Source organism: Antedon bifida, chromosome 8, assembly GCF_963402885.1.
Source record: "Antedon bifida chromosome 8, ecAntBifi1.1, whole genome shotgun sequence".
Lineage (NCBI taxonomy): Eukaryota > Metazoa > Echinodermata > Crinoidea > Comatulida > Antedonidae > Antedon > Antedon bifida.
The window spans coordinates 23,022,986-23,039,682 of record NC_136233.1 but is presented as its reverse complement, the minus strand read 5'-3'; the positions used below and the strand labels follow the sequence as shown (position 1 = coordinate 23,039,682).

The following is a 16,697-nucleotide window of genomic DNA, read 5'->3' as shown; positions in this document are numbered from 1 at the left end:
CGAACGCTGTGGACTTGGATGTTACACTTTTTAACACATGCTTCTCCCTAAGGGTCATGTCATGTCAGTGCTGCCAATTCTAGCGCTCTCTCTTCTGTCCACAACAGTTGCTGTGTGAACTAGTACACTCAAACAAATTCTAATGAGATAAAAATAATTGTTTCAGGTACCTACTGTCCTGAAGGTTCTGACCAGCCTGTTCCATGTTCACTTGGTCAGTTCTGTGGTAACTATGCCTTATCAATTCCAAGCGGTGATTGCTTAGCAGGCTTCTTTTGTAATGGTAGTGCCGAAGTCCACGATCCTGTAGCATGTATCACAGGCCATTACTGTCCAGAGGGTACAGTGGTACAGGAGCCTTGCCCACCCGGAACTTTCTCAGGTTAGTCTAAATTAAAGAGTACTTTCATCCTTCATTAGGGATGATGTCAAAATTGTATTCTACTGCAGTACTACTACTTTTTATATACTCTGTAACCTGATTATGCAATTTAGGTTTTTGTGTAATCATACACCACACTGTCTAAAATCATACGTTATTGCAGTAAAACATGGAAGGATCCTTTATAATTATTTGTCAGAAAAATGTTTTTTCTGGCTGTGTGTTTCCTATTGTGAGAAAGTCATTAGATCCAGAAATAAATCATTATACATGCACATTCACATTCCTTGTGAGTGTCATTTCAATAATAATTTGTATTTACTATGTTTAATGTAGGAACTGAACAGAATGTAAACATAACTGACTGTTTGCCATGCACCGGTGGATCTTATTGTGAAGGTTATGGACTGTCATCTCCCACCAACCTCTGTGCACCAGGCTACTTTTGTCCAGAAGGTCAAGACACCTATGAACCAACTGACCTAGCCTGTAGTCCTGGTCATTTCTGTGAGTTAGGTAGCTGGAACCAAACTGGATGTCCAAGTGGCTGGTACCAGCCTCACTGGGGACGACATGATTGTGACCCTTGCCCTGCTGGTTCATATTGTAAAGCATTTGGTAAGTTTTTGTCCAAAAGTTATCATTTTCTAAGTTTTTATTTTAGTCTTTTCAAAGTGCCATGACAATTTAATTTCAATTTCATTTCTAAATTGAAAATATATATTCCATGACATACTTATATTTTAAATATTAATTTTAATTAGGTAAAACAAATAAATTGTTTTTTCTTTTATGTGCAGGAGACTATGAGTTATTGGATGCCGAAAACATCACTGAAAGTGGAAACTTTACTGGCCGTTACCGTAGTTACAGAGGAGTTTCCGTGCCTACCATTTGCCCAGCTGGTTCCTACTGTCCAGAAAAGACTAAATTTGGCACCGAGTTCTTATGTCCTGAAGGTACATACAGTAACAAGACAGAGCTTCACAATGAAACACAATGTACACCTTGTGAGCCTGGCATGTACTGCCCCGGAGAAGGTAAATAAATATGTTAGGCCTGTGGAAAGTATCTTTAATTAAACATATAGTTTACAGAATGCTTTATTTCTTTGTCTTTTCTTGTGTTGTTTTATTGTCATGTGTTACCTGATACAAGTTTCAGTTGATTATTTTCAACCACTTTTAACTTTTAGGTCTTTTCAACTTTATTGTTCATATCGTTGTTTGTTTAAAATCGATGAAATAAAAAATGTTGATTGAATTGAAAATAAGTAGAAATCAAATAAATAGTTTATATATTTTTTACAAAATATTTAGGAAACACCCAACCATTTGATGAATGTTCAGCTGGATTTTACTGTACACAAGGTGCATCCAGTGCCACACCCACAGACGGAACAACAGGCGATGAATGCCCTGAGGGTCTTTACTGTCTTGCTGGTAGTATCGTGGGCCAAGGTTGCCCCAAGGGCACCTTCAGTAACCAGCTAGGCTTGATAGATTCAAGTGAATGCTGGAACTGTACTGCGGGATACTACTGTGCGTCGACTGGACTCACTGTGGAAACTGGAACTTGTTGGGCTGGTAAAATTTTTTTCTTGTTTGTGACATTTAGTGAATCACTCTACCAGTGATGTAACCGCTTACTGGCTAGACCCAGGTACCCAGAGCTTAGGGGGCCCAAGAGCATGACTAGGGGCCTTCACCCCTGCACTATGCCACCTATGCAATGAATTCTATTATTTATTAAAAGTAGAAATGATTTAAACTGTTAATATTTTTAACTTTCTCTTTCATTAAATTTAGGTTTTTATTGTTCTGGGTCATCTGAAGAACCTACACCTGTTGCCCAATCATATGGGGATGTCTGCTGGGCTGGATACTACTGTCCCAACGGTACAGACATCCCTGATCCTTGTCCACCTGGTACATTCTCTGATGTTCAAGGACTACCTGACAGAGAGTCGTGTACAGATTGCAGCCCAGGTATTCATTAAACTATTAGTATTTTAACATAATGAAACTAAAGCTTGGTTGTAAAATCTGAAATGCTTTTTACTCAATCCCAGAAAATCATTGTGAGGTCAATCTCTGCCACCATTTTTGCAAACTTTTTCAATGTTATGACCTCATATGTCTACTGTTATCTCATGTTATTTATTTATATTGTGTCTTGTAGGCTATTATTGTGAGACTGGAGGAAAGACCAACGTGACAGGTAAATGTGATGAAGGTTTCTATTGTGCCAAAGCATCAAACAACAGTGCACCTTTGGATGGCATTACAGGTCAGTAATATTCACTCCAAATCGTCCATTTTGTGAGATCCCTATCTAACTCGTACCAACACTACTGTTATTTTGTGTATTTTACTATAAGAAATATATATTTATTTAAGAAACTAAGAAAGACCAAATATTGTATGTCAATGATTATATTTTTTAGGTGATATTTGTTGGGCTGGCCATTACTGTGAGGAAGGATCAAGTATTCCAATTGCCTGTCCAAATGGTACATTTATGAACCACACTGGAGCATCGGAATGTGACATTTGCCCAGAGGGACGATACTGTATCTATGGAGATCAAGCTTTACCATGTCCACAGGGCTACTACTGTCCAGAGGGTACTGGTTACGATTACCAAATGTGTCCCTCTGGTATGTTTGGTTCAAGAACTGGATTGGTTGCTGAAGAATTTTGCACTCCTTGCACAGGTAAGTCAAAGAAAAATGTTTGGAAGAAGAAAACAAAATGCTTAGATTTTGCTTAGTGTGTACACATGTTTACCTAATTATACTTGGTGAAAAGGCTGGCATTTTAAATTGCAGGTGATGATCTTCTGTTTAATATTTAGATGTTAAGTAATCATATTATTAACCTAAGTGTCTTGATGCAAATATAGATATAATAAATAATAATGACAATATTTTTTTTAGGTGGTTACTATTGCGAAACACCAGGTTCACCTGAACCAGATGGCAACTGCTCAGCAGGCTACTACTGCGATTCGGGTGTAGACATGTCTACTCCAACACACAATGATGGACATAAGGGTACAGGGGGTGTGTGTCCAGTTGGTAGCTACTGTCCTAAGGGCACTGTTATACCCTTTGAATGTGAAGCTGGTACTTACACAGACAGTGAAGGTATATATCCTTACATTCCTACTTTTATTAAAAGTATTAAAAACAGCCTTACCTATGTCTATGTCTGCCAATAATATATAAACATGCTATTGTTTATATTTTCTAATAGGTCAAAGTTCATGCAATTCATGTCTAGCAGGATTTTACTGCCCAACCAATACAAGTGACCCCTTGGACTTTCCATGTCCAGTTGGTAACTATTGTCCAACTGGTACAACTTATCCATATGAGTACCCATGTCCAGAGGGTTCTTATAATGGATTGGAAGAGCAGCAAAATATATCATCATGTGACCTTTGTCCTCCTGGAATGTATTGTCAAGGTGAAGGGCTTGAGCAACCTACTGGAAACTGTAGTGCTGGTTGGTTCTGTACAGGAGGTGCCTGGGATTCCATGCCGTCTCCACCTGGTAAGATGAAACACCATTTACATAATTTTTATATGGATTTATTTTGTTAAAAAACCATCTTTTCAGATAAAAATATTCCCACTTTAGTTTATATCTACAGTATTTGAATACTAATTGATTATTCATTGTAAAACACTCAATATTAACACACAATATACTAAATGAAATTTTATTTACGTATTCTAACAATTTTATGTTTTAACTATTTGTAGGAAATGCTACAATAATATCAGACTGCACATGCCCAGCTGTCAACTACACCGGAAACATATGCCCACCAGGAACTTATTGTCCATCAGGTTCTCCAGCTCCAATCGACTGCGACTACGGACAGTACTGTGACAATTATGGGCTACCTGCCCCAACAGATGACTGCATTGCTGGTTTCTATTGCCCTAAAGGACAAAATCGACCGGACCCACCCGGGTTTACTTGCCCAGTAGGTTACTACTGCTTACAGGGTTCAGGATGGCCTAGTGCTTGCCCTAATGGTACATTTAGTAATACAACACAGAATACAGAGGAGCTTAATTGTGAAGCTTGTACTCCAGGTACTTTTAATTGTTGTTACTTTGGTTACCAGTGCTTAAAATGCGTATCTCTATTAATATAGAAGTGTAGAGCGTTGGAAGAATTAGAAGTATAGAGGATTAAATACAATTTGATTTACAACAAAATCTTAATATTATTTAGGCAAATATTGTGCTGGTGAACACCTTTCCAAACCATCCAGTGACTGTATGGAAGGCTACTATTGCCCCGGAGGACAAAGTGAGAGGGCACCATCTGAGTACATCTGTCCAAAGGGATTCGCTTGTCCTGAAGGAAGCTCAACACCTCAATTATGTCCAAGAGGTAGGCATGAATTTTATAAATACATTCCTTTTCTTGTTATGTTGAACATGTGACAAAAATTGTGATGTGCCCTTATATGTACATGATGAAGTAATATCACTACCATATTTGGGAATACCACTACCATATATGTGCACATCACACTTTTTTTGTCAAACTAGTTTGATAGTGTAGACAGAGCTTTAGGCCTACTCATTTTCTCTTGAGTAAAATATTGTAATAAATAATGTACCTAACAGGAACTGTAATGAAGAACTTATTTATGTACTATACCTTATTCTCATCAATTTTATTTAATTCAGGAACCTTCCAGTCTGAAGAGGAGCAGGCAGAATGCGATGTCTGTCCATTGGGAACATACTGTGATCCATACGAACTGGGAAATGTGACTGGTGTTATTGTACCAGCGGATTGCATTCCAGGGCATTTCTGTCCTAATGGAACGGAGTATGCAGAACAGAATAAATGTCCTGTTGGAACATACTCAAACAAGACTAACTTAGACAATGCAGGTAAGTATGCATGCTCAAATGCAGTCTGCAGTCTACAACATTATTCATAAGACAACTTTGTATGTAATATAGGTTTACACTGTGGCTTGACAGGGTGTATATATATAAACTTTATTTATTCACGAGACTGATGTATAACAGCACAACTCGTTCAATCAACATTGATTGTTTTTATACAAGTTCGTGATATTACACATATAGTGTATTTCTTTGTTATTGTAAGGTTGGCAAGAATACATGATAAAACAATGTTCATTCATATTATTAATATATATTATTGATATTTTGTTATTTATGCAGGAAAATGTACATCATGTGATGCTGGCTGGTACTGTGATGAGGAAGGCCTTACTGAACCTAAAGCTAAATGCCAGACTGGATTCTACTGCACACTACGAGCAGAGGAACCTGCTCCTACTGATGGGGTTACAGGCAATATCTGCCCACAAGGAAAATATTGTGAAGAAGGCTCAGTAACAGGTATACTGATATATATAATTTAGTTACCAGAACTGATAACCACATTAACTTTATGGTATAATGTAATGATATATCTCACACATAAGAATACCCATTCTAGATATTTCTTAATATTTTATTTTTATGTGTAATTGAAACCATTGTGTTTATATAGGTGAAGATTGCCCAATTGGTCGGTATGGCAACCAGACAGGTTTACGCACAGCAACAGACTGCCCATTGTGTGATCCTGGGTGGTATTGTAACTCTCCTGGTCTGGAAGAACCATTTAGAGTTTGCTCTGCTGGACATTACTGTAAACTAGGTGCAACATCTCCTAACCCAACTAACGAAACGTTTGGCTACTTGTGTCCAGTCGGTCACTACTGTCTTGAGGGGACACCCGTACCAGCCACCTGTGATGCTGGAACATACAATCCATTGGAAGGTGAGAACATTATTAAAAAGTCATTTATGATTAAGTATCAACAATTTTGAACCCATAAAAACAATTGTACTGCTTAAGGAGGATTGCCATTAAGGTAAATACATGTTGCATTTGCACGGATAACCTAATTCGTCACAAATTGGTAGTATTTTGCAATTTTATATTTATTATGTGACAATCAAGGATACAATGCCAATTTAGTGGCGTTTTAAACAATCTTACAGTGCATGTTTCGTTCATTTATGAAATAAAAAACGCTTTCTTTCAGGTCAAGACGAAGCTGATGATTGTGAGAGTTGCGACGGTGGATTCTACTGTAAGTTTGAAGGTCAGGCAAACGTGACTGCTCAGTGTTATGCTGGATACTATTGTAGTGAGGGCGCTTCAGAACCAAATCCTGAAGGTAAGTTTATAACATATTTTTATTCTGTATTGCCAATCAACAACAACAACAAACAAACAACTACTAAGTAAGTGGCAGGAAACACAAATGGGAACTAAATCCCTATGACAAGAGCCTGTGAATCCTCTTACCAAGTAGCACATAAAGATAAAACATAGTGTGGTAAAACAATATATACATATGTTTTCAGCCACTTTTTGTTTGTCTTCAGTTGTTTTTTAATGTTGAGTGTTACAGTTCATTTATGTACCACATGAATTAGCTGCAAAATAGATAAATAATTCAACTCAACTATTATTTGTAATTTCAGATGATGTGACTGGAAACATCTGTCCAATTGGACATTACTGTCCAATTGGAAGTGAACGTCCATTACCCTGCAACAATGCAACATACATGAATGACACTGGAGCGTCCGAATGTCTTGTATGTCCTGAGGGATACATGTGTATCCATGGAGACGAGCCTGATCCATGTCCAGGTGGATTCTTCTGTCCAATTGGAACAGGTTATGACACACAACCATGTCCCGAAGGTATGAAATTATTTATGTGAAATACTTCAAACTTCAAACGATTGAAAGGTTAATAAGAAAAATTCTTGTTTAGACCACATGGCCTAGAATAACATCAGTCATGTATTGACACACAAGGTCAATTTAATCAAACCACTTCATGTATTTTGTTCAATTTAATGCTAGTGTACTCTGTAAACAACAATGTTTGTATAAAACTCATTCATTCTCTAAAAGTTTAGTCATCTAGTTTTCTTTTAAATATGTAAATATATCCAATGTCATGAATGTGTAGATACTGATGAGTTTATTGTTGTTTTAGGAACATTTGGAGCATCAACATTGCTGTCAGAATCAATGGATTGCACTCGTTGTACAGGTGGTCACTACTGTCAATCACCTGGAATGGATTCATTTACTGGTCAATGTGATGCTGGACATTATTGTACAGAAGGTAAGTTGTATGTTTTCGGCATTTACAGTATTTATTACTCGTACTATTTGAGAATTTTAAAAAGTTTTGAAGATGGTTATTTGCTTGTCTTCATGGTTTAATTATTGTTTTACCTGTTTTGTAGTTGTATGATAGTAGCATGTTTCAGGTTGTTACAGTAGTACTTTGCTTGTAAAATGTAAAAATTGTTGGTTTCTGTTGATTAAGATACACATTTTTTATGTTTTTCTATTTTGAAGGTGTAAACATCAGAGCACCAAATGGTGCCAACAATACTGGAACAGGTGGAATATGTTCCGCTGGACATGAATGTCCAGTTGGAACAGCTGTGGAAATTCCCTGCATTCCTGGTAGCTACGCTCCCATGGAGCAGATGGCAGCATGTCTGCCATGTCCAGCAGGTGAGGCTTATACTGTGTTAATCTATATTAATATAATGAATATACAAAATAATTAAATATTTAATAATTTACATTACCCATTTAATTAACGTAATAACCTCTTACATTTTACTTTATATACAGGAAAATACTGTGAGAATGCAACAGTAACACCGTTGGATTGTCCAGTGGGTCATTACTGTCCTGAAAGCACAGGATATGCTAACCAGTATCCATGTCCAGCAGGTTCTTATAATAATCTGACAGGTTTGTGGAATGTTTTGTTTCACATGACTGCAAACATGTATAATATATATGTCACATGAATACGGATACATTTTTCATCTGACACAAACTAGAATGAGCTAGCGAAACTGAGATAACTGCAGCTGATTCATAGAAGTATTGAAAACGAAAATTATGCATGTTTGACTTTATTTTACAGGTCAACCAAATTCCACCAACTGTGAATACTGTCCTCCTGGTATGTATTGCGAAGGCGCTGGATTAAGTGCGCCCTCTGGATGGTGTGATGAAGGATTCTACTGCAGCGGAGGATCAAATTCTAAGAGACCATTTGATGTTGGCGTTTCGGTAGCCATTCCAACTCCAGGGTATGATCAATGTTACTCTTTATTGAAAAACATAGATATTATCTTAACTTTTTATGTTAATGATTTTGTTAATAACTCTAAACAAATGTATTGGCTTAATATTTCATTAAATTAAGATTATCTATTTAATTTGAGATTCACAATTTCGTTTTACAAGGTATGCATATGACAACGATACATGTCATCCACTGTATAACTGTGTGTGTCCTGACTTTGCTATGAGTACTGGCGGCTTATGTGGGCCTGGCTTCTATTGTCCTTATGGTTCTCCCCAACCACTCAACTGCCCTGGAGGTATGTACTGTGAAACACCAGGACTATCATCTCCAACTGGCAACTGTACTGCTGGCTGGTATTGCAACCACACCAGCTCAGAACCAGATCAGTACATCTGTCCTAGTGGCTACTATTGTCCAGATGGTACCGCTGTACCGATTGGTTGTCCATCTGGAACATACAGTGGAACCGAAGGAAATAATGAGTTAGCAGATTGTTTGAATTGTACAGCTGGAAAATACTGCGAAGGTAAGATTGATTTTGTTGTATAAATTTTTACTTTTAACTTTTCCATCAGAGACCATATCAAAATTATTGTACTGTAGTTACTGCAGTAACTATATCTTATTTACTCTTTTACCTGTTTATCTTGTATGTGCTTTTTGTACGTTGACAAAATAGATTTCTTAGATGTTTTAACTTCTGTGTAATAACAACTGAATAATTTGTAAACTTTTTTTTAAGGTGATGGAAACAGTGCTCCCGATGCTGATTGTGCACCAGGATATTATTGTCCTGGAGGTCAAGACATTGGAACACCAACTGACCTTCAGTGTCCTGTTGGTCATTATTGTCCAGAAGGCTCTCATGAACCTATTGTATGTACAAACGGTACCTACCAACCTCTTACGACCATGAGCGATTGTGACCTTTGCCCTGAAGCATATTACTGTGATTCAAATGAAGGTATGTTTTACCTGAAAATTGATGAATAAAAAACTATTCCATGTGTATGTTCATTTATAAGAAAACATGTATAAATACTAGTTGCAGTTTCTTTACTGTTTTTGTTAGCTTTGTAAGTTTAGATACTTTGCATATTTGTGAACAAGAATACATATACAAAATATTGTTTTTTGTTTTTTATGTCTTTAGGCACATGGCCAAGGATTACCAATAGTAAATTAATTTCTGTCCTATCAGATAGGTTGCCATATATTTAGGCCTACTGTAAAACCTAACAATAAAAAACCCAAGGAGAAAACAATTCAATCAATATATCTTTCTATGTTTGTAATTTCTTTTAGTTGGACCGGTATCTATCCCTACTGTTTGTCCTCAAGGCTACTATTGCCCAGAAGGAACAGAGTTAGCCGAAACCAATCCCTGTCCAGAAGGAACCTATGGTGATGACACAATGTACACTGAAGTTGATGATTGCAGAAAGTGTACAGCTGGATACTACTGCGGAGAAGATGCACTTACAGCGCCCTCTGGTGAATGCTATGCTGGTTATTATTGTACAGGAGAGGCGTCATCAGCAACACCGTATGATGACATGGTAATTTATAAGTTTATAAAATTGTTCAGAAAAACATTGTAGAGTAATTACATCAGCAGAAGATTTATTACAAACCTATTGTTCTAATGTTTACTTTTTAGGTTGATGACACTAATAATTCAAGTTTCACTGGAAATGATGTATGTCCAATTGGCTTCTTTTGCCCCAATGGCACCTCATACCCAGAACCATGCCCTTCTGGTACATTCTCACAAAATACACGTGTCACTCGTGAGGAGGACTGCGAGGAATGCCCACCAGGACATTATTGCAATATGCAAGGTTTCGTGAAAGTTAGCCAAGCTCCTCTATGTGACCCAGGGTAAGTTCATTATAAAGACTTAAAGCTCTATCTACACTATCAAACTAGTTTGACAACAAAAAATAAGATGTGCCCAAATATGGTGGTGCTATGACATCATCATGTCTATATATGGGCACAGCACATGTTTTGTCACATAAAATTTGATAGTGTAGACAGAGCTTTATAATAATAATTAGTGTTCTAAAGTTTATTAAACATAATATACCATAAAACATAAAGTATAATAATTTCTATCTGCTTGGGCTTTTGAACAAAAAAAGTTATTATATTTTCATGCACATGAATTGACTGTGAAATCTATTCTATAGATATGTTTGTACTGGAGGTAGTACAACTCCAACCCCAGATACATCATCAGGTATGGGCTATCCTTGTCCAGTCGGTCACTACTGTCCAGCTGGAACAATCACAGAGTTAGGCTGCAATATAGGAACATACCAGCCTAGCATAGGACAAGATAATTGTACTGAATGTCCTGCAGGATTTATGTGTCCATACACAAACATGTCTGAGCCTCTACCTTGCAAATCAGGTAAGAATCTTATTATACTAACTTGAATGAATGCTTTGATTTGTTGTGCTTTCATCATCTAATTGATTATCTTGAATCTATTTTAACTGCATTTACTTTTAGAGCATCTGCAAGGTGACAATTTTATCAAGAAAGTAGCGTACAATATGTTTTTCTTCTTTAAAACAAATCATGTACATCTTTCAAAGTGTTGGTCTTAGATATTCTAATCTACTGATTATTTTTCTAGGCCATTACTGCCCAGCAGGTGAACCAAGCCCTGTCGCTTGTCCAGAAGGCACGTTTAACAATGCTACTGGAGCAAGCATAGAAGAGGAGTGTATTGATTGTACATCTGGGATGTATTGTGAAGGAATTGGTAATAGCTATCCTACAGGTGAGATATCATAAGCTGTGTTAACCTCTGTCTAAACTATCAAACTTTGTGACAAAACAAATGTGAGATGTGCCCATATATGGACATGATGATGTCATATTACAAGCATATTGTTAGACCAGAAATGTTTGAACGCATTGGCAGAACACTTTAAACCTGCCATATTAAATATGTAAACAGCAATTTTTTTGTAACCATACCTCATTCGTATTGAAAGAAATTTAAAATTTAAATATTGTTTGTTTAAATTTATTTTTTTCAAGGCCCTTGTATTGCTGGATACTATTGCTACAGAGGAGCATCTAATAAGGTACCAGCAGACAACCCTAACTATCCTGACAACGGGTTCTGTCCTCCTGGTTACTATTGTGAGGAAGGTACACCTACACCTAAACCTTGCCCAATTGGAACACTCAGGAGTGTGCCACGTAAGTTTATTTTATCTATAGAATAGTATCATCTATTTGCATATGTGAATATAAACATCACTGTAGATACTTTATTATAACTGAATGCTTCTCCATAGAATTTGAAGACAACATTATTTTTTTTTAAACTGCTTTTAATTTTACCTCATACAGAGGCAGAGTCAGTTGACGACTGTTACCCTTGTACTGGCGGCTACTACTGTGACACACCAGGTCGGACCAACTTCACAGACTACTGTTCAGCAGGCTTCTACTGCCCAGCTAATGAGACTGTTAGTAATCCCACACCACCGGAATTCAAATGCTGGGTTGGGCACTACTGTCCAGAAGGATCACCGGTTCCACTTCCTTGCCCTGTGGGCAAGTACCAGCCCAATGAGGGTACAGATGAATGTATATCTTGTCAAGCTGGTTATTATTGTCAAAGTGCATTGGAACCTGACCCACAGCCTTGTCCTCCATACCACTACTGCCCTGAAGGTACTGTCTTCTTTTTTTTTAGTAGTCATATTTATTTTATCTATTTTGATTCCACAATCAACAAATTGATTATTACAAAATTTGGAGGCCTACTAGAAGGCCTACTTTTAAGTAGTGGCTGTGTGTGCAGTGATTAATCTGTAATTTGTTTCTTTGTTTTAATGAAGTTTCTCTTGTCTATTGTTATTGTTGATAAAATAATGTCATTATTTGTTATTTTGGCAGCTACTATGTTTCCAATATCCTGTCCTAATGGAACCTACACATATGATAATACAACAACTTTGAAAGAAGAATCCGAGTGCCTACCATGTGCAGCTGGTAAATTTTGCAGGTAAGTCAAGATGTTGAGAGCGGTAAGGTGTTTTGGTAATAAACATCAGAGTAGCATGAGAAAGGCATGGATTCGAGACCTGTCTGTGCCATATTACTTGAATGCTTGTCAAGGTACTTTACTTACTATTGCCTCATTGCCTTTAGAAGCAGTTTAAAGAGTAGGGGATCATCTCCCGGTGTGTTGATCATGAACCAACACGGAGAATAGTCTTGTACATCACCCAGTATAAAAGAATAGTTTATTTTACCTAATAGTAATACTGACTTTCTTGGAAGCCAAATGCAGAGAGCATCTATTGATTATGATTAATACTATTTCCACAGAGGAGGCAGAATCAGTGATAGCTGCTCAGCTGGTTATTTCTGTTTAAGTGGTAGTTATGAGTTTACACCAGATAACAACCCACCAAACCCAGACCAGGACCAATGTCCAGTCAATACCATGTGTGCCGGTCTGTGCCCAGCTGGCTACTACTGTCCTGAAGGAATTGAAGATCCAATTCCTTGTCCGAACATCACGCTGAGAGACACAGATGGAGCAAGTCAACGTTCAGAGTGTGTTGAGTGTCCAGCTGGTTCCATGTGTTTACAAGGTATGTGATAAAAAAAAAGCATTCTGCCTGTCAAAGGTTGTCTCTCAGCCTCTATCACCAAATATGGTATTTAAAACAGAATTTTGTTATAATTTGTAGCCATACATGAAGTATTTCTGCTTTATTTTCATTTTTAGGAGACCCTATGGAGTACGGATGCCCATTGGGACATTACTGTGAACTAGGCATGGCACCTCAAGAGTGCCCTCTGTACCACTACAGAGATGATGAAGGTGCAGCGAGTGAAGGGGACTGCTACAATTGCCAGCCTGGTTACTTCTGCAATGAGACAGGTGAGAATCAGCAACAGATTTCTATTTAGATATATTTAAGTTTTCATGTATTAAGCTCTATCTACACTATCAAACTTTATGTGACAAGAAAATTTGATGTCCCCATATATGGACACGATGACATATCACTAACATATATGGGCACATTTTTTGTCACATAAAATTTGATAGTGTAGACAGAGCTTTATGTTGGTATCAGTATAATCCCACCTGCTACCTTTACGATTATTAAATGTGTAGATTAGTATTCAAAGATAAAATATGCTTATTGTATTCAACCAGGTATGACCAATACGACCTTTACACCATGTCCAGTTGCTCACTACTGTTTGGAAGCTACCGAAGAACCAGTACCATGTACTGGTGGACGTATGAGTACCACAGAAGGTCGCACAAGCAACGAAGACTGTCCTCTATGTACACCTGGATATTACTGTCCCAACGATACAATTAACGTGCATGGAATTCCTTGTAGACCAACTTACGAATGTCCAGAAGGTAACTATGTTTCCCATCATAATTTATACTAACATAGGTTTGGTTATCTAATCAAATTTGGGAGGGGAGAAGAAGCATAAGATAAAGAAAACTGCAGTGGTCAAGTATACTTTTAAGTTTTTAGAAATTAATTATTGACTATCATTTTAATTCTGTAAATACTAAATTTATTCTTATAGGAGCATCCATCGAAGTTGTTTGTCGTGGTGGTCATTATTGTGAGGGAGTGACCGGTGAACCACCGATATGTCCTGATGGTTACTACTGTCCACTTGGATCAAGCGCTCCAACAATGTAAATATTGTACAGTTTAAAAAGTATTCAGATAGTTGTAGATGATCATAATAATATATTTTGAATAAATCTTTTGCATCAGGTGTACATAGACAATATTTAGTTTCTCTCTTTTAAATGATATTTATATTGGCACTGTAATAACTTTTTTTTTTGTAGTTGTGAGTATCCTGAGTATTGTCCAGAAGGAAGTGAAGTACCATTAACCTGTCCTTTAGGATACAAAGCAGTTGATCATGCTGGCATACGTTATGTAGACACAGAATCTTGTAACATATGTCCTGCGGGATTCTATGGCAATCATTCAGAAAGGCTGACATGTGACATCTGTCCTGAGGGATATTTTTGCCCAGCTGGTAAGAGTGGCATTGTAATCTTTCTATATTTTTAACAGCGAAGGTAAAATCTGGTCACAGTCTTGGTTTGGACATCCTACCTATAGAACCAATCCTTTATTTACTGGATACACGAGCCTCAGAAAAGTCCCAGAGCACCATTTAGAAGGTTCTCCCAATCTGAAATCTTCCCAATTATCAATCAAGATTAATTGAAGTCTGCATCTCAGCTTTAGAATACCAACAGAATGTAATGTAGTAGTAGCAGATTGTTGATTTTGATAAGATAGAAAGTAAGTTAAGTAAATTAAAAATTGTTTGTGTTTCAGGAACTGGTGATCCCACAAATAATCCATGTCCCGTAGGATATTATTGCCCGGCGGAATCAGGAGAGGCCATAGCTTGCCCTACTGGCAAATATGGTAACATTGTGAAAGCTTATAGTGCAGATCAATGTGCAGATTGCCCTGTTAACACATTTAACAACATGGTAGGACAAAAGGCTTGTAGGCCTTGTGGAAGTTCATCTACAGCTGAGGAAGGTATGAAGGAACAATGACTTCTTATTATAATGATAAATATACAGTATCCCTTAGTAACTGTTAAAAACATAGACCTTTGATGGATCCAATCTAGCAGATATTTTAGCTTCAGTTGCACAAGCTATCATAAAAAGTAGCAAACATCTTATTTTGTCTACAAAGCTTTCTATAAAACATTTTCACCACTATCACGTAATTGAGGGAATGTCACAGCACACATTGTAAATGTAATTATAATCATCCCCAATCTTAACTGGAAACTGATGGCCTAAACACTACATCTGGTATACTGTATCTTCACCCAGTTGTTATATGGATACACTGGAAGTAACCAACAATAGCCTGTTCATTTTCACATCTGCTACATGCTACGAAAACTGAAGATAGGTTATATACTACAAGACTTACATTATACCATCATTACAATTGATAATACTGCACTTTTTTTCTAAAATGTAGGAAAATCTGTATGCACCTGTATGGGTAAATACCGCTCGTTCCAGACTCAAGATGGTTCATGCGTTTGTCAGTCAGGATATTTATTCTATGACGAGATAGATCAGCCACAAACAGATGAAAACAGCGGTGATGATTGTCAACCGATAGTAGATGAGCGATGTGATCTAAACCAGGTTCGGGATGCAAGCACTCGCAAGTGTATTGACCCAGCGACGTATGACTGTACCGTGAGTTGTCCAGAGTCAGACGGAACATTCAATAACGTCCTTGGAAGGTTAGTGTTTATTACTTTTAACAGCTTTTCTACTACAAAATATCTAGTTTTGGTAAAGATGACAAGTTTTTAGTTAATGTGAAGACTATATTTTGCACAGCATTTCATCATTACTTATGTATGAGCATGTATTGCAAAATAATAGTTAATAAAAGAATTAGTGAGTTGTACAAAATTACTTCGGTTTCAAACAAACTAAACTATTTTTTCAAGGTGTGACTGTGGGACATACACAGATCCTTTAGAAATATGCAATAATACATGCATGAATACCAAACCAAGCATAACAGGCACACTCAACAGCAACGGTCAGCTTGTACTTACTACAGTATCAAGCGATGGTTCCACAACATCAGAGGTAATATTGATTACTCTTCCTTTAACTATTGCAGTTTTCATTACATACAAACACTCCTTTCCCTCTCACATGATACTTGATATAGATAGATAGACATATGTGATAATCTTTGCAATTCTTGCTGTTACAGCTGGTTGCAAATGTGATAGGTCCAAGCGTCCACACCTCTGGATCTAAGAATACCGAAATGGCGACCTTTGGTATAACAGGAGTTGTTGGTCATATCATTACAGATTCAAATGAGGTTATTCAAATCCTTATAGGTAAGCTTTCTTATAGAATTATACCACATTCGTTCTGTAAAGTTCTTATAGCCTACAATTCGTACTGATATGTTATCCAAATGTTTCAATTGTATATAATGTAATTTTCTTTCAGTATCAGCTTCTGAACTTAAAGATTTCTGTAGTTAGACTCTGTCCACCACACACATTTATT

General features: G+C 37.1%; 1 protein-coding gene across 1 annotated transcript in view; it reads left to right on the top strand.

Annotated features, from left to right (window-relative positions):
• LOC144850167 (uncharacterized) overlaps positions 1-16,697 on the top strand; it is a 72,508-nt gene that overhangs the window by 43,819 nt on the left and 11,992 nt on the right. The window contains 38 exon segments of the mRNA XM_078707390.1: positions 167-382; positions 719-1,000; positions 1,183-1,422; positions 1,702-1,968; positions 2,191-2,370; positions 2,564-2,671; positions 2,829-3,098; positions 3,321-3,530; positions 3,640-3,939; positions 4,152-4,490; positions 4,633-4,794; positions 5,097-5,306; positions 5,607-5,786; positions 5,941-6,213; positions 6,482-6,616; positions 6,927-7,151; positions 7,453-7,584; positions 7,824-7,985; positions 8,109-8,231; positions 8,410-8,578; positions 8,736-9,103; positions 9,320-9,541; positions 9,883-10,136; positions 10,238-10,458; positions 10,770-10,993; positions 11,223-11,369; positions 11,633-11,797; positions 11,951-12,277; positions 12,503-12,611; positions 12,938-13,206; positions 13,344-13,499; positions 13,782-13,997; positions 14,177-14,291; positions 14,451-14,647; positions 14,956-15,168; positions 15,628-15,901; positions 16,115-16,259; positions 16,390-16,522. Coding sequence (XP_078563516.1) covers positions 167-382; positions 719-1,000; positions 1,183-1,422; positions 1,702-1,968; positions 2,191-2,370; positions 2,564-2,671; positions 2,829-3,098; positions 3,321-3,530; positions 3,640-3,939; positions 4,152-4,490; positions 4,633-4,794; positions 5,097-5,306; positions 5,607-5,786; positions 5,941-6,213; positions 6,482-6,616; positions 6,927-7,151; positions 7,453-7,584; positions 7,824-7,985; positions 8,109-8,231; positions 8,410-8,578; positions 8,736-9,103; positions 9,320-9,541; positions 9,883-10,136; positions 10,238-10,458; positions 10,770-10,993; positions 11,223-11,369; positions 11,633-11,797; positions 11,951-12,277; positions 12,503-12,611; positions 12,938-13,206; positions 13,344-13,499; positions 13,782-13,997; positions 14,177-14,291; positions 14,451-14,647; positions 14,956-15,168; positions 15,628-15,901; positions 16,115-16,259; positions 16,390-16,522 — 7,938 coding nt within the window.